The sequence below is a fragment of the Rhineura floridana genome, chromosome 4, assembly GCF_030035675.1.
Source record: "Rhineura floridana isolate rRhiFlo1 chromosome 4, rRhiFlo1.hap2, whole genome shotgun sequence".
Classification (NCBI taxonomy): domain Eukaryota; kingdom Metazoa; phylum Chordata; class Lepidosauria; order Squamata; family Rhineuridae; genus Rhineura; species Rhineura floridana.
In genome coordinates, this window is record NC_084483.1 from 171,386,859 (window position 1) to 171,405,538 (window position 18,680).

Below are 18,680 nucleotides of genomic sequence, written 5' to 3' on the forward strand. Positions count from 1 at the left end.
AATACACAGGCTGTTTGCCTGTGGTCTGAAAATACACATTGCTTTGCATGCAAGTACATAAAAGTCTGTCATTGTGACTGGGACCCAAAGTGATTAAACAAGCACTCTTAATATGTTAATTTATAATTTTAATTACAGCAATCTTGTATATATAGTCATTAGTGAATACTAATATAAATATTTTTCTACCTTTTTATTCATAATGCATAAACCAATCATCCCCTTCTTTCTCAGCAGTTGCCTGTTTTTTGTTTCCTAATACAATCTTTATTCTTAGTTATGAATGCATTTTGTTCATTCCTGTCTTGAATAATCCCTCATTAAGCTAGTCACTTTCTGCTCCATGCTAAAAAGGGAAAATGAGCATGCAAATGTGGCCTTCCATATATATATATAAATCCACACACACTCTCTTTTGCTTGCTGTCCTTCAATTAGGCTTCCTTCTCTGAATTTAATTTTATTTGTTGTTAAACTACTGACTGGAAGTATGGACTCATGAATTTCAGACTGTTGCCAAGAACTAGTCAGAAGTGGGGAGTGAGGGAGAAGAATCAAAGCCTCTCCAGGAAACTACAGAGGCAGCAAAGCTAAAGCGAATTGGCTTCACCTTTGACTGAAACTCTTGAACAGCACTGGAATCTTGTGATGATTTTGCTTGGTTAATTATCCAATTATTTATTTCAAGAATATAGGCACTGTTACAATTAGAGACGTGAAACATAATCTGAGGAATTTGCAAATGATAGATGACTTAAATAACTCCAGAGATAAACAGTATCTGCTGAGTATCTTCTCTTGCCAAGTGCTCTCCAGCTACAGATTGGGTGCTCTTTGTGCACCAGAGCATGAGCCAAACCTTATTTGTTTGTTCTCCCCAAAGGACATATTTCACTCCTCGGGAAATTGCACAAATTATTCTGTTGCCAGTATGTCAAATTTGCATGGTCTTTAGGCTGAGTTTAAGTTGTATTTCTCTTGATTAAAAGCTTTTGGTTCAAAGCAATACTTTTTAATTGCCTAATGATATAAGTCAGTTCTTAGGAAAGAGCCATGCATTTAGGAGTTCATTTGCAATATAACTGAAAAATTCATTGCATGGCAGTAAAACAATTTACTGTTAATTACAAGGAGAAGAATTTGCTGTACCATGCTCACAGATTGCCATGAATCATGCAGCACTCCTAGAGATTTATAACAGATGTGTAAGTGGGATGAATTAGCAGGGTTTAATAACAGAGACACAAATCATGCAGACTTCAAGGAGCTTTAATTGATATACTAGAATGTGACGGGCATGAATCACTCAGCCATTCAACAGCACTGTAACATATGGTCAGCTCAATATGCTGCATCTTAAATCGGTTGGTGAGTCGTTGGTTGTCCCATATGGTGGAAGCAATATATTTTTAGGATTTTTTTTTAAAAAAATACCATTACATTGATTTTTAAAGAAATATGATTCTGTATGCCCATAATAAAATTAACTCTTAAAACTTGTTATGTTTATTTGAGGTATATTTCACATACAGATTTTCTGAAAGGTACCAAAGAGTTGATTCAAGCCCTACTACTTTAAATTAGAAATAAGTAGCTTGAATCCTTCCATGTACAGGTATGCCAGCAGGATAACCAATACAATTGCCTAATCCTTGCCCAGATATGGTGCAAATAACTATAAATGCCTTGAGGCAGCAAGCCAAGCTATTGCTACTCCACTGCCCACCAGTTCCCTACCAACTCTTCACTTGTACTTCTACCTGCCTCCTATAGGACAAAATTAGTCTCATGTTGGAAGTGGCCAGAGGACAGGACTAGTGAGGAATAGGGACGCACCATGGCAGGGACTTCCTTTAACATCTGGATATGTATTTATTTATTTATTACATTTATACCCCACCTTTCTTTTTATGATCAAAACCCAAGGCAGCTTACATATGGTTCCCAGGCAGTCTCCCATCCAGGCACTGACCAGACCTGACCCTGCTTAGCTTCAGCAAGGTGCTATCCTCATGTGCCTTCAGACCATAGCCTGGGATATTTAAAGGTATAGGCAGTGTTTCTGGATACATAACTTAAGGTTTTAGGTTTCCAATGTTTCACCTTTTGTAAGTGTGTGTGTGTCTACTTGTAGAACTGTTTTATTGCTGTCTATTGCTGCTTTGCTATTTTATATTCATTTAATTTGTTATTAACTTTGTTTTGAATACCGTTTTTACAACCTCTTGATTAATGTAAGTCACTCTATGAGTTTTTAAAATTGAAGTTTAGGGTATTGCATTTTAAATCAATCAATAGGCAACCCTGTTATGCCGCTGGGGCCCATCTGACAGGATTCCAGACTTAGGAGCAAGGTATCCTTGGTGATCACTGCTCAGCCATTTCCTTGTCTCGATCATTCCCATTCCATACAAGTGGAGTCCTAATGATCTACCCATGAGGTTGAATGGCATATGGAACGTAAAATACTTTGCATTGCTAAACTAGTAATAGTTCTAATAAAAATATTCCTGGGACCCTTTGCACTAACAGCTCGTAACTATAGGCAAGCTGCTTGAGTGACGGAGCTCCCACTTTAAGTTGCTGGAGAAATCTATAATTGAACATTTGCTTCCAAACTGAAATCATGCACCAGACAAGTACTTTTTTAAAAAAAGGGCAACCCTATAAGTAGCTATTTAAAATTAGCAGTAGCCAAAGCATAAATGAGGCTGTATTCTTAGCCTTAGAACCTGACAGGCTATAGGAAACTTTAGCACCTGCATTAGCAAATCTGACAGACTTGCGAAAAGAATACACTATCCTTAAAGCATGGCTGCCAGAATTTAATGTCAACAATTAAAATTTATTTTGATCCTCACCTAGTGTTTATTACTGTTTGTATACACAACAGACCTTACTAATACAGAGATGCTCTATTAGATAGAATTACCATCTGTTCACAGTGAAATGCTGGCATCTGTCTTAGCTTCTAAAACTAAAATGATATCGTTTCAAACACAACAAAGTTAACTGCTCTTTACTTACCAACAATTATATTTTTCTTTCATGCATGCAGATGTGTGTGTATGTGAATGCATATGTGTGTGTGTATGTTCCAACATATAGGAAAGACTTTTTTAATAGTGACCTATGGAGCAACAGCTATAAGACATATCTTTTAACATAAAACTGTATGGACCATCTGTTCCATCCGTTCTTTTGGTGCTCTGCGTTACACAATAGCAAACACTAGTCATAGGTGTTTAAAATAATGTTTTTGCTTTATAATATATCCACTATATATTACCTAGGAATAAACTGTAAGAACTCTGCATAATTAAAATATGCAGAATAACTCAGTCTACTAAAATACTGTATGCTTTGACAGATGTATTTTAGAAGACTAGGACAAAATTTAAATAGACAAAATTATAGTCTATTCCTGTGACAAAGCTGCTATAGGTACTATAGTGACACCTTTAGGAAATATATACTGTGATTTTTAGCTTCCAGTATCTATATTGTACAATAGAGTGACATGGAAGCCTGTTCTGCAGACTGATTATCTTAACTTTTTAAGTCCAAATTACTGAAGTACTATCTTCAATAGAGACTCTTTACTGTATATGTCAACACACAAGTATTCTCAGTCACCAAGGACATGATACTTACAATACTAATGTTATTATACCAAAGATGTTGCTTTCTGAAAGGTTGGGCTTCTGTTCCATATATCACAAAATAATAAATTGTGTCATGCTAGTGTTTAATGCGTGTACACAGTGCATTAACTGTAACTGTAGTACATTTATTTGTGCTAGAGTAGACTTGAAAATGATTAAAAAATCAATGCTTTCCTGTCAGAGAAGCAAGTGTTACAATGTATTTAAGTAGTTAATGGCACAAGCCCCATAAAAGCTTCAAATTTGGGTAGCAAAGATGCTATAATTACAGTGCAGGCAACCCCCATTTATTAAAGGATGATTGTTTAAGGGAGATATTGTTGTTATTCTCATCAAGAAGGGTTGGCTATGTGTATTCATTTTGGAAATAATGAATTTTAGTATTTCTGCTTTAGCAACTCCAAGCTGAACTAGAGGACTCACCCTCGGTACTCACATTTAAAATGCTGATACAGACTGATTTGCTCCAAAGGTGAAGTTCCAATTGTAAAGCCATGTTTTCTTTTGAAACATGTGCATTAATACTGCATTTCATTAGTGCTCTGCTCTACTTATGCGGAGAAGCTTGTGACCTCACACTGCACTACTTCAATTTCGACACAGTAAATTTCGAACATAGCAGTATGATACTAATTAGATTGTGAAGTCATAAATGATGTCCAAGCAAAAATTTACAATGCATAGCACGGTTGGTGGGTTTTTGTCTCCCATCATTCCCTCTGCCAAAAGTAATATTTTATCATGTTGTAGGGAAAGTTATAGCCACATACTACAGGTTAATGTGAGAAAATGAAAGAGATATTAATGTTTTTGTATGCAAGAATATTTAAGGATATGCTATTAATTTATTGTAAATGGAGTGCTTTGCAATGAGCTGTTAGCTATCTGAAGTAATTTGCAAGATGCATATTTTAATCTATATCGTTCTCCAAACAAATTTTGTGCCATATAATCACAGAAAAACTGTCTTTGATATATGTGGCATAGTTTAGGACTCTCCTCATGTAAAAAGATAAATCACATGATAGATTTGCAAAGTAATGTTTGCTTGGGGTACAGAGTAGATAAAAGTATATTATAGCTACAAAGAATCTTGAGGAAGTTGCTATATTGAACTTAATTACATAGTGTAGCAGTGACAGTTTGCCAGGTCAGCAAACCACATCAAAATACAAAAGATTGCTTACCAAAAGATTGTGTTGATTACTGTAAAGTGCCCCATGTGGGGTTGCCTTTGGGGCTGTCTGACCTGGAAGCTGCAGTTACCGTGAAATGTAGCAACTGGACAGCTCATGGGGCAGAATATCACCATCATATTATGCTGCTACTGAAAAAAAAATGCAATGTCTGACAGTTAGCTGCCGGAGTGTGGTTCCAGGTGCTAGTACTATTGTACAAAGCCCTATACAGCATGGGACCAAGATACCTAAAAGACAACCTTATGCCCTACAAACCCAACCAATCACTGAGTTCTGCAGGAGAGGGCATGCTGCAGATCCCAAACTGTCAGGAAGTCCATTCTGCACAATGTTGGAATCAGGCTTTTCATGTGGCAGCACCTAACATTTGGTAGACTATATATCAAGACACACACCTTTTCTTTTGTTTTTTGGCACTTGCTAAAGATGTTTACTCTTTGAATGAGCCTTCTAAATGGAGATTTTTTTATTCCAACTGGTATGTGTATTAGATTTGAATTGATTTTATGCATGTGCTGTTGCTGTCTTAAGCTTTGTATACATATACATTTATATAATTTTTAAAAGGTTGTTATATGTGGAATTATTTTATGTATGTTTTTGTTGTAAATCAATAAAATTGGGATGCCTCATGGACAATGATTCATAAACATAATACCTACTAAGAAGGCTTGAAAGATAATTTCATGAACAATCTGAGTGCCCAGGAAAGGCTGTTGTATATTCAATTAATAATAATAATAATTTATAGAACAGTAGAGTTGAAGGGGGGTTATAAGGCCATCGAGTCCAACCCCCTGCTCAGTGCAGGAATCCAAGCATACCTGACAGGTGGCTGTCCAGCTGCCTCTTGAGCACCTCCAGTGTTGGAGAGCCTACCACCTCCCTTGGTAATTGGTTCCATTGCCGTACCACTCTTTATTAGCTGCTTTCCTTGCAAAGCAACCCAAAGCGCCTTAGAACAATAAGTTTAAAACCAATTATAACAAACCCATTAAAATCACAAACACAATGCAACCTAAAAACAGATTAGTGCAAGTAAAGACAGGTCTTGCAAGACCTGCCACATTAAAAGAGGCAATTGATACCTAAAGCCCTTCAAATTAAGACCCAAAATTATGAGAACAGTAAAAAGAACAGTTTTTGCCTGGCACCTAAAAATAGATAATGATTGCACCAGGGGAGAGCATTCCACAAGGTGGGGGGGAGAGTCACCACTGAAAAGTCCCTTTCTCCTGTTGCCACCCTCTGTACTTTCTCAGTCAGAAGGGGCACACAGATGAAGAACACAAGGTCTGGGTTGGTTCATGTGGGGAGAGGCGATCATATACTTGGTGAAGTATTTAGTCTACATTTCTACATCTAAAATATAAAAACCTTTGTTCTATCTTACAAGTAATGTAAGGCTCACTGGTACGTAATGTGTAGATATGTTGTGACTTCTCTGAGAAACAGCCATGAAACACCCATGCAAATATATTCTGTGTGACACATGAAGTATGATCTTCCCATACCTGGTTGCGGAGTCATGCAGCAAGAGATACCCATTAGGCTCAACAGAGTTCTGTGTCTTTGTTCCCTTACTGGTGTGTACTCATTAGCATGTTCATAGGTAATGTAATTGGCTTTTCAGGGAGTGTGAAGTCAGTACATATCTCCTGTAATCCTCTTCAGGCCTTCTGCTCATCGAAGTTACATAGGCACTCAAGCTGAGATAGATAGATAGATAGATAGATAGATAGATAGATAGATAGATAGATAGATAGATAGATAGATAGATAGATAGATAGATAGATAGATAGATGAGAGAGAGAGAGAGAGAGAGAATATACTGATAGCAAACCCTTTGCTTGTACAACAATACCTCAGTTAACAAAGTAGATGCATTCCTGGACATTATTTCTTTAACAGAAACTTTGGAACAACATGGAAGGAATAGGGGTAGGTTCCTACACCCATTCATAGATGGTGGGGGCAGCTTCAATGGGGGCTTTAAAGGATGCCTACCCAGCACCCTCACCCTTCCCTCTTTCACCTCCTCTGAAGTGTATTGGACCTTTCCCTTCCCAGGCCTGTGAGAAAGCAAGACATCTCTTTGATGCAAAGCAAACAGTCTAATCAGTTTCACCCTAGCAAAGCAAAGTTTATCCATAACATAGCAAAGCTGATCAGTTTCACCTTTTAAAAGAAGCCTTCCTTAAATGGAGCTTGGTTCCTGGAATATTTGTTAACTAAGGTATTACTGTACATGTTTGTATGTACAGTAGGGCCCCGCATTACGGCGTTCCACTTTAAGGCGTTCCGCTGATGCGACACCTTTCATTTTCAATTTTAAAGGGTTTTTCCCCTTTTTGCGATGTTTTGCGCCATTTTCGCGTCATTTTCGCACGACACGGGTTCCGCTTTATGGCATTTTGTGCTTTATGGCGGGGGTCCAGAATGGAACCCGCCGTATAAGTGGGGCCCTACTGTATACCCAGTCACTCATGTCCACTTCCTATCCTTGGATTTTGTTGCATAAATTGGGGTTTTTTAAAAAAAATGTTTTTGGGCCTTAATTCAAGACATGTTTATTGTGATTTAACTTGGCAGCAATAATTCACACAAAATTCCTCATATCAAAGAGCACCTATTTCCTATTCCTTGATTACACTTGGGAGAGTTGGTTGTGTGCCTTGTTCACAAAAATCAGTTCAACATATGACATAAGGTCCATATTATTTTTTTTTATGATACTATGATAAAATTATTTTCAGTCAGCAGTTAAGGCAGAAAATGCCAGTACCTCTGAAAAGTCAAACAAGACATTGGAGGGTTGCCATTCAGATTCTTTACAAATAAAGAATTATTATCTGTATAGGTGTGGTTGCAATAGCATAAAGGTCAAAGATCATTTATTCTGTTTATTCTGTTAAACCAGTACTGTTTGGATAACCTTAACTGGACAGATGCATCTTTTTTTCTTTTTTCTTTTTTATATCAATAGCTCCAAGACAGCTAATTGCCCCTAACACCGAAGGAGTAAACAGCACAGTAATAAAGATAAGTTGGAATGAACCTAAACAACTTAATGGCCCTCCTCCAATCTATCAGCTGGAGAGAATGGATGCATCTTTAGCAACATCAAATGTAACTGTAATGAAAGGAATCCGTTTCCCAGGAAATGGGTATTATAAATTTCCAAGTTCTACTTTGCCTGCCAACACATATTTTACAGGTAAGGAGGCTGTGGTGACATGTAGTGTGAAAGCTTTGTTTTTGTTTAGAGTACAATGGGATATTTAGGGTGCTTGTAGACTACCCCTTTGCTCTGGAATTATTATTCTTTATTAATGTGGGTTTTATAGCATTTCTACATGATGCCATTATTAACCCTTTGAATTCTGGTTCTTTCTGGGTAATCCTTCTATCTTTCTTAAGACTTGATTTGTCGCTGTTCTTTGTGACTGCAGCACTGCCCGTCCAATATGGATAGGTAAAATGTTTAAGAACATAAGAAGAGCCTGCTGGATCAGGCCAGTGGCTCATCTAGTCCACCATCCTGTTTACACAGTGGCCAACTAGATGCCCAAGGAAGCCTGCAAACAGGACCTAAATGCAAGAGCACTCTCCTCTCCTGTGGTTTCTAGCAACTGGTATTCTGAAGCATACTGCCTCTGTCTATGGAGGCAGAGCATAGCCATAATGGCTAGTATCATTGATAGCCTTATCCTCCATGAACATGTCTAATCCTCTTTTAAAGCCACCCAAGGTGCTAGCCATCACTGCTTCTTGTGAGGACTCTTGTGGGAGTTTTTAAAAATTGTCAGCGTTGTGCCTTTGAATTGAATTGAACACTTCCTTTTTGCAAGTTTATTTATTTATTTATTTATTATTTGATTTATATCCTGCCCTTCCTCCCAGCAGGAGCCCATTGCTCTCTGCTGATCAGGTCCAGGTGAATTAGTGGTGAACATCTTTTGATTTCCCCCTTCAACACACACTCTAAATTGCCCCAGTCCTCGCTTCTCTTCCTACCAGTCAGAAGAGGTTTTAATAATTTCCCCTCATTCCCCCCTTTTTAAAAAAAATGGCAAAAAGTTGTATCAGTAGTAAAATATCACTATTTTAAAAAGAAAAAAGAATAATGTGAGGAAATCAGTGATTAAAGCCTCTCATTCCTGGTAGGAAGAGTATCTGGTACTGGGGCAATTTAAAGACCCTATTCAAGGGGCAAACCAAAGGTTATTAATCCCTAATCGCCTGGCCCAGATCAATAGGATGTAATAAATGGGGCCTGAACCTGCAAACAGGAGGCTTGCCATTGTCATTAGAAGGATCTTGGCTATAGGAGTTTTGCTGAATAAGACAGTGCGCTAATAGAACATGCATGAAAATGTTGCAGTGTATCCCGACTCTCTAACAGGAGTGCTCCTGTTCAAGGTTCCAGTCAGCCATGACTTGTAAGGAGCTCAAGTAGGTCATTTCACTCCCCACTCCAAGTTTCCTTTTCTCCTTTAATAATTGGTATTCCATTGTTTGTGGAGACCACTGAGCATACTCAGTCCTTATTGGCCTTTTTTGTATTCTGTGGCAGTTTAAGAAATTGTTTGTATTCCATATCTTGGGTTTTCCCCAAGCATGCTAATCCCTCCCTCATGTTTTCCAGTGCCCACCTTCTGGTTTCAGTCCTGTTGGCATTCAGGTGCCTGGGTTGGCTGACAGAGGAACCAAGAGTGACCCTGCAAACTGTTGCAGGGCCAAACTGCTTCTCTTCAGGTTTCCAGCTATCCTCCTCTAGGCCACTACACCTCCCCTCCCATTTTCTTTCTTTTTTTTCATTCCACAGTCATTCTATGCACTGACCATGCTCAGTCCTCATTGGTCTGTTTTAGGTTTTGTTTTTCCTTTTGGGGGGGTTGGGGCGGGCACATTGATGCCCAGTCCCAGGTGTATTAGAAGCTTGGATTTCTCCATTGCTGTCTATGGGCAGGTCTGTCTTCCTTTTCTTAAGACATGTTAAAATAGCTTCTCAGTTTGAGCCAGGCAATGCTCTGTCCAGACAAGATAAGGTTTATTCTGTCTTTAAAATATCTATGTCTCTGTTCCTTCCTCTGCACTTTCAAGCTGCTCAGTTCTGTTCTACCTCCCAGCTGGTTGACAGTCCCCCCCCCCAATCAGAGCAATTTCCCTCACTGAGTTCTTATGAAGCTGTTTTTCGGATTCCTGCTACAAGGTTTTTCCTAAAGATTTTTAGTACTTCTTGTAAACCTCATGGTTGTCCTGAGTCTGCCAATATTTCCCTCTTTTTTCATGGCTGGTGATACATTGGATAGTTAACACAGGCACAATAAAAACTTAATCACTATTAGAGTGAGAGCATCTTCATCTCTTGACAATAGATTCTGTGTCTAAGTAAAGGGAGTCTTCCATGGTTAGACAGCACTCCATCCATGTTGCAGTGTAGCAAGCTTCTGTTCTGACGTTTCTGCTAGTCAATTCACTCCCCATTTCCCTGCCCCATCATCCCCGCCTCCCTGGTGAGTCACAATTCTGTGCCCACTGTGCACACTCAGTCATCATTGGCCTGATTTGGTTTTTTTCTCTGTCTCTATATTTTGGGAGGGATGGAGCGGGGGGCTGACACACTTGTGCCCAATCCTGGTTGCATTAAATAGCTTCTCAATGTGAACCAGGAAGTGATTTATCCAGAAAACAGCATGGTTCTTTCTACCCTTTACCTGTCAGATGTCACAACACGTTGGATGACTTTTCTTTTGCCATGCAGTTTGAAATCAAAGACACCAGGCTTTGCAAGTGCCAGTGATCAGCTGATCTGTGGTGCTTGCAAAGGCACAGGGCTTTGCAGGCATCGCTGACCAACTGACTGGTGGTGCTTGCAAACCCTGCTTTTGGCAGGAAGCCACATCTTTACCTGGCCCACACTTCACATCATATCGGACATCTGTTGTAGGATGGATAGGTGTGGCTTAAGGATCTGTTAAAAATGGACTATAAAGCAGATAGTCCCCATTTGACCTCCATCATGGCACAGACTCTTGCTATGTATGCTATTTGCCGTAGTTCAAAAGCATTTTAATATGCGTACATTAAACGTAAATAGATATGTAAATTGTTTTGCAGTGCACTTTATTTACATATTCAGCAATGTATAATTGCTGCCGTCCCAACAGGTGCCTCACTGTTTTTTTCCCCTTGAAGTGTTTATTGGCTTTGTGTAAGTAGTTTTGTTGCTAGAAGCAACCTATATTCATTAAGGCTGCAATACTAACTCTGTATACTCAGAAGTAAGTCCCATTGAATTCCAGGCAGCTTGTTCCCAGGTAAATGGGGTTAGGATTGCAGCCTTAATCCACTTCCTTCTCTTAATTTTAGAAAGCAATGGAAGGCGTTGTTCATTATTGTTCATTTTATATGGAAAAATGATCTCTTTTGTTATCTGTAGACTTTATCTGTACTTCTCAGTTAAAGTCTGACTATAACATCCCTAGTTATCTGTTTATTTATTAAATTTATATCCCATCCTTCCTCCCAGAAGGAGCGCAGGGTGGCAAGCAAACAACAGAACATGAAAAACATCTATAAACATATTAGAAACAAAACATCTTTAAAAACTCAAAAAACATTAATATTAAGTAAAATATGAAGGGAGGGGGTAACCTGTAACATAGTTGCCAAAAACATATTGAAAATAAAAAGAAGGCCTCCACTTCATTAATTTTGTATTTAAGGTGCCACAACACTTTTTTGTGTTCGCTGCAAAAGATTAATATAACTTTGGAAGGGAACACACAGGGAAGGTAATTGATCAGTAAATATATGTTGATGCCTGAGATATGCTCATCTATTGTGCAGTATGATATACGTAAAAATATTTATATTTCTGCACCAACTGATGACAAAATGTAATAAAGACTTGTGCAAAATAAACCAATTGCAGCAGAATGGAAAATACCAGATTAAAGTGCAAATGAATGTTGGAACGGACTGAGGCATGCTCATACATCCCTTACAACCTATTCCATTAAAGGGCTAAGAATCATTGTATTGCTGTAATTAATAATATTATGTCTCCCTTAGAATCTTTAGGATTCCCTCTTTTATTTATTTATTTATTTATTTATTTATTTATTTATTTATTTATTAAATTTATATACCGCCCGACTAGCAATAGCTCTCTGGGCGGTGAACATAAAATAGCATAAAAATACAATGAATAACAAAATAATACTAAAATACAATCATCAATCCAATACAATAAACATTTTAAAAAGTAAATCAGTGTAACTTAAAATGCTTCAGAGAATAGGAAGGTTTTGATCTGGCGCCGGAAGGAGAGCAGAGTCGGCGCCAGGCATACTTCCTCGGGGAGACTGTTCCATAGTTCGGGGGCCACCACTGAGAAGGCCCTAGATCTTGTCATCACCCTCCGGGCCTCCCTGTGAGTTGGAACCCGGAGGAGGGCCTTCGTAGCAGAACGTAGTGCACGGGCCGGTTCATATCGGAAGAGGCGTTCCGCAAGGTATCGTGGTCCCGCACCGTATAAGGCTTTATAGGTTAATACCAACACTTTGAATCTAGCCCGGAAACATATTGGCAACCAGTGCAAGCTGGCCAGAACAGGTGTTATATGCTCGGACCGCTTGGTCCTTGTCAGCAATTTGGCCGCTGCATTTTGCACTAGTTGTAGCTTCCGAACTGTCTTCAAAGGTAGCCCTACGTAAAGCGCATTACAGTAATCCAAATGTGAGGTTACCAGAGCATGTACCACTGATGTAAGGTCCTCTTTACTCAAATAGGGACGTAGCTGGGCTACCAACCGAAGTTGGTAAAACGCATTCCTAACCACCGAGGCTACTTGAGCCTCAAGTGAGAGGGAAGAGTCTAAAAAGACTCCCAGACTATGAACCCGGTCCTTTAGGGGGAGTGTAACCCCATCCAGGACAGGGTATATATCCACCATCCGATCAGAGAACCCGTCCACCAACAGCATCTCAGTCTTGTCTGGATTGAGCTTCAGTTTGTTAACTCTCATCCAGTCCATTGTCGCGGCCAGGCAACGGTTCAGCAAATCGACAGCCTCACCTGAAGAAGATGAAAAGGAGAAGTAGAGCTGCGTGTCATCAGCATACTGATGACAACGCACTCCAAAACTCCTGATGACCTCTCCCAACGGCTTCATGTAGATATTAAAAAGCAGGGGGGACAAAACTGACCCCTGCGGGACCCCATATTGGAGAGCCCGCGGTGTCGAGCAATGTTCCCCAAGCACTACCTTCTGGAGACGACCCGCCAAGTAGGAGCGGAACCACTGCCAAGCAGTACCTCCAACTCCCAACTCCGCGAGCCTCTCCAGAAGGATACCATGGTCGATGGTATCAAAAGCCGCTGAGAGATCAAGGAGAATCAACAGAGTTACACTCCCTCTGTCTCTTTCCCGACATAGGTCATCGTACAGGGCGACCAAGGCTGTCTCAGTGCCAAAACCGGGCCTAAAACCCGATTGAAATGGATCTAGATAATCAGTTTCATCCAATAGTGCCTGGAGCTGGCCAGCAACCACCCGTTCCAAGACCTTGCCCAGGAATGGAACATTCGCCACTGGCCTGTAGCTGTTAAAATTGTCTGGGTCCAAGGAAGGCTTTTTCAGGAGTGGTCTCACCACTGCCTCTTTCAGACAGCCCGGGACCACTCCCTCTCGTAAAGAGGCATTTATCACTTCCTTGGCCCAGCTGCCTGTTCCATTCCTGCTAGTTTTTATCAGCCAGGAGGGGCAAGGATCCAGTACCGAAGTGGTTGCACGTACCTGTCCAAGCACCTTGTCCACGTCCTCGAGTTGAACCAACTGAAGCTCATCCAACAAAACAGGACAAGACTGTGCTCCAGACAGCTCACTAGGATCTACTGCTATAACTTGAGAGTCTAGGTCCTGGCGGATACATGAGATCTTATTCTGGAAGTGATCGGCAAACTGATTACAGCGGGCCTCCGATGATTCCACCGTGTCCGGAGGGTTTGAATGGAGAAGCCCCTGGACAACTCGAAAGAGCTCCGCTGGGCGGCAAAGAGATGATTTAATAGTGGCAGCAAAATGATGTTTTTTAGCTGCCTTCACTGCTCCTACATAGAGCTTAGTCGAAGCACTAACCAGCGCATAATTGTATCCGTCGGGAGTTCGTCTCCATTTCCGCTCAAGCCGCCTCCTATCTTGCTTCATCGCTCTCAGCTCCGGAGTATACCATGGAGCTGTATGAGCTCTACACAGGAGAGGGCGTGCAGGAGCGATCGTGTTTACAGCCCGGGCCATCTCCGTATTCCACAGAGCGACCAGGGCTTCAGCAGGAGCGCCAGTCCTATCAGCCGGAAAATCCCCCAGAGCCCTTTGAAAACCTTCAGGATCCATTAGTCTCCGGGGGCTGGGGGCTCTGGGGGCTCTATTGCTGGGATGAGGCCATTGTTTCTCCTTGACTGGAAGGGATGGTAGCTCATTGGGATCTCATCTGCTTTACATGTATAAGATCCTACTTCTAATTCTCAGCACCTCCAATTAAAGTATCTCGGGTAGCATGGCTAGGAAAAACAGCTGTTTGGACCCTAGAAAGCCACTGCCAATCACTGAACATAACACTGAGCTAGATGGACCAGTGGTCTGACTTGGTATGGGGTGACTCCAGAAAAAATAGTTTGGGGGAGCAAAGTCATAGCAAAGACCATTATTGGGGAAGCTAAGATTTAATCCATGCTATGCAGAACCTTAATATACTGTGATTGAAAGCTGAGGTGGGGGAAATTAGGAAATATTTGGGGGAGTACCCATTACCACATGCTACCCTGTAGAATCAGTGATGAGGAACCTGTGACCCTCCAGATGTTAGCCTGAGCCACTATAGCCAAAGGTCAAGGTTGATGGGAGCTGTAGTCCAACAACATCTGGTGGGCCACAGGTTTCCCAACCCTGCCCTAGAATCATCCCTGACTCAGTATAAGGCAGCTTACTATATCTTGCCTAAGCAGATACATAGATCTTGGCACAAGTGTGGATCAGACTCCCATCTCTACAAAGGGCATTCTGACCCCTTGTTATTGACAGTGGTATGCCCCACTATGAACTATTAACTAGCCTAAAAAAAGAAAGAATTTAGCCCTCTTCCATTTTTCTTAGAACCTCTTTTGCTCAAATTGTGGCCTTGCACTTGAAATGAATTCACAGTTCCTGCATGAACAATACATTTTCTTTCTTCCTTCTTCCTAATCCCAAGAAGCCTAGAGATAGGGTGAGAGGAGAGCTGGAAACACTTTTAAAAGGAGTGATCCAGCACAACAAAGTGAATTGTGCTGCTTTGTGAACAAAACATCTTAAAACATTTTTTAACGTGCACAACAGAGACTTAACACTACAAATATACTGAGCTGACCCTGACCAGGCAGCATTACTGTAACCATATTATTTTTCTTCTAAGACAGGACTGTTTTTTGTTAAGGATTAGACACTTAAAAAAAAAATCTGCATCAAACATTTGCATTTCCTATATTTCCTTTTCATTGAAAAATACAGATTTATTTATACCTTCGTAAAAAATCCCCAGGTCTCCACTTAAGAATGAATTTCTAAATGTATTTTTTGGTAGGCCTGATGTATAGGATGTTACAAGTCACTAAAACAAATTCTAAAATCATGGTAAAGAATTCAGTGCCAAAGTATATTATTGTCCAAGTTCATCAACATTCAGCAGCAGTATCTTGAAAATAAGATATGGCGATGGAATAGATAACAGGGCAGGGGCCAGGTTTTAGGGGTTCCTGGGCAAAGTGCCCTTTGGCATCCCTTCTTCTATAGGTGGCCGGGTCATGATGATGCTGGGCTCATCTTCCAGCAATGCTCCAAGTAGTGTCAGGTGGCTAGACTCTGTCATTTTAATTTCTCACAATACCTCAAAGCAATGCTGCATTGGGAGGCATTTTGGTAAATTAAAATGGCAGTTATGCCCAGCTGTCTAGTGCTGTCTGAAATACTAGCGTTGGTTTGGTTTTTTTTTAAGTGAGAGCCTTGTCATGGTGCTGGGTTCCCAGCAGTTACCAAAGGATGCTAGGTGCTGACATAGGCCCTCAATTCCAATTACAGCGGCAGAAAACTGTGATCTCAATAAATGCCCATAGACCTCATCTGGCTCAGTGCACACAAACACCCATGCTTATACTGAACCATGTTCAGAGGGATGCTATTTTAGATACCATTTGAGGGAACAAGACTCACAGCAAGATGCAAAAGCCAACTTTGAGGATATAGTTAAGACTAAACAGCCTTTCCAGTCCTCCCCACTCCCAAATCATGGAATTCAATTCTAAGTGAGATCAAGCAAGCGCCATCCTTTGTTAATTGTAAATGGGCCTTGAAAACCTATTTTTTTATCATGGACTTTCGGGCTAATTAAGATCTGTAAACTAAATGCTGTTTTAAGCTAGTTAGATTATTTTTCTTTGAATGTATATTGGTCTGTGTACCTTGCTGAAAAGGAGTATTTTAAATGTTTAATGATTTTATTGTTAGATTTTATGAATTTGTATTATTGTAATCTGCTCTGAGAGGCATTTATGCCACAAAAGTGGTTGAAAGGTCTATTGCATAAATAAACAAATAAGTAAAATTGCAAAACAAAAAACAAACTCTCACAAATCCTCCAACAGAGTATATTTTAAGAGCATTTGTTGTTTCTTTTTAATAACTCATAATAACCATGGTAATATTAACAAGTCAGGACAGTCACCCGGTTTTTTGATCCAAGGCAAATTTTGTCTTCATCATGCACAGTTAACACCTATTTAACTGTTTATAACAATAGTTATTTTTGTTAGTGTATTGAGCCTGATGATTTGGCCAGAAATTAGAGATGGGTCAAAATGGCTACCTCCAATTTACCATCCCATTTGATAGTGGCAAATTGGGAGCAGTCATTTAAAGAGCCATGATTTTACCCCTGCAACGATACCCCACCCCAGGAGATACAATTCCAGCAGGAGCCTTCTTATCTTTTTTTAAAAAAAACTATTTTTCATTCTTTTATTTTGTTTAAAGCTTCTGGCTTCCATTGTTGCCTCTGTTTTTCCTTCCCAGAGGCACTCTGGGAGAAATAAGAGGCAATAAAAGTGTTATATTTATTTATTACATTTGTATACTGCCCATATAGCTAGGTTCTCTTGCCAGTTTACAAACACATTTAAAATATACAGATTCAGTTCAATAAAAGTGTTATATTTATTTATTACATTTGTATACTGCCCATATAGCTAGGTTCTCTTGCTAGGTTCTCTTGCCAGTTTACAAACACATTTAAAATATACAGATTCAGTTCAAAACTTTGCAGAACACTAAAGCGAATTACAACAATCACAACAGAAGGCAAGCAGCAGTCAACTTCTCTCCCAGTTTGACACTTGCCACTTGATCTGTCAATAAAGACTCCTCCTTATTCAGAATTCCCCTTCATGTTTAGCTCAGTACAAAATGATACGTTTATGTGCAGTATTGTCATACAGCATCAACATGATGTGTTTTATTTAACACATGTGTATCCTATACTTCCTCCAAGGAACTGAGGGCAGCATACATGGTGATTATCCCATTTTATCCTCACAACAACTCAGTGGTGGCTGCTGCTCACTGGGGCTGGTAGATCAGAAGGCAGGGAGCCCAACAATAGGTGGAATCAGAACCAATGACAGGCAGAGCCAACTAATTCTAGTTTTGTCCTCATCCTCCTTCCTACTGATTTGTACAAAGTCAACAGTGAGACTAAGGAGGGTCCAGGGGCTATTGCAACAACTGTGTGGAGTAGATTAAGCTGACACGACACCCAGTGATCTTTCTGACCAAATAGGTTTTGAACTGTGGTCTCCCTGGTCCATGACCACCACACGACACCGGTGCAATCCTGCTTCTTCCCTCCCATGCTGATGGTTGGGAAGAGATAGGAGAGTGCATATATATATTCCCCTCTGTGCGCCTTTGCCAGCAGAGAGGAGTACTAGTGGTGAAGGGGGTACTCTGCCATAGTGAAGGCCCCAAATGTTGCCCAGACAGACTGCCACTACCAGTTCTATCACTAGTGGTAGATATGGAAAGCCTGCAGCAGTGCATGGAAATGGGGCATTTCGTGGTGGGGTATGACTACATCCAAAGCCCTGTGGATACTTTGGACCCCTCAGCTATGCCAGCCTAGAGTAAGGCTGGGGAGAAACAGTTATTGTACCCAACCTTTGCAAAACTGAGACTCTAATTCAATTTCAAAAACAAAACAAAACCTGGTATTTTAGCTGCAGTACCAGGTACTGCAGCCTTTGACCTGGTACTGTAGCTGCAGCAGTATATCTGCCATTCTGCTCCTCCCTGGCACAGGGTGTGGTTTTGTCTGTTAGTAGGGAGGGGGGATTTGCCTATGTAATTTGCACTTCCTGAAACTATATGTGAACTGAAACAGAGTTATTCTTTGAAATCTTCATTTCTCTGAATTTGCAATGTAACCAAAACTTGTACAAAAATGTGTATATTAGGAGGAAAGGTATGTAATATGCATATATTCATGAAAATGTCATACAAAACTGCATTATATTTGGGAATTACTTGCAAAAATATGTATAAAATTGGATAAAAATGTAATTAGGAAAAATTGCACTAAAATGCAGGAGACTTTTAAGGAGACAATTTGCAAGCTGATGTGGAAATGGTAGCCTGAATTTAAGACTAGAAAACTGGGAAACAGAGAAACCAGTATTGACAGTCCATCCCTATGAGTTACGCTGCAATACCATACACACCTGTG

General features: G+C 40.2%; 1 protein-coding gene across 1 annotated transcript in view; it reads left to right on the forward strand.

Annotated features, from left to right (window-relative positions):
* Nucleotides 1–18,680, forward strand: part of USH2A (usherin) — a 766,975-nt gene that overhangs the window by 188,468 nt on the left and 559,827 nt on the right. The window contains exon 20 of the mRNA XM_061626123.1: nucleotides 7,850–8,080. Coding sequence (XP_061482107.1) covers nucleotides 7,850–8,080 — 231 coding nt within the window. The remainder of the gene's footprint in view (nucleotides 1–7,849; nucleotides 8,081–18,680) is intronic.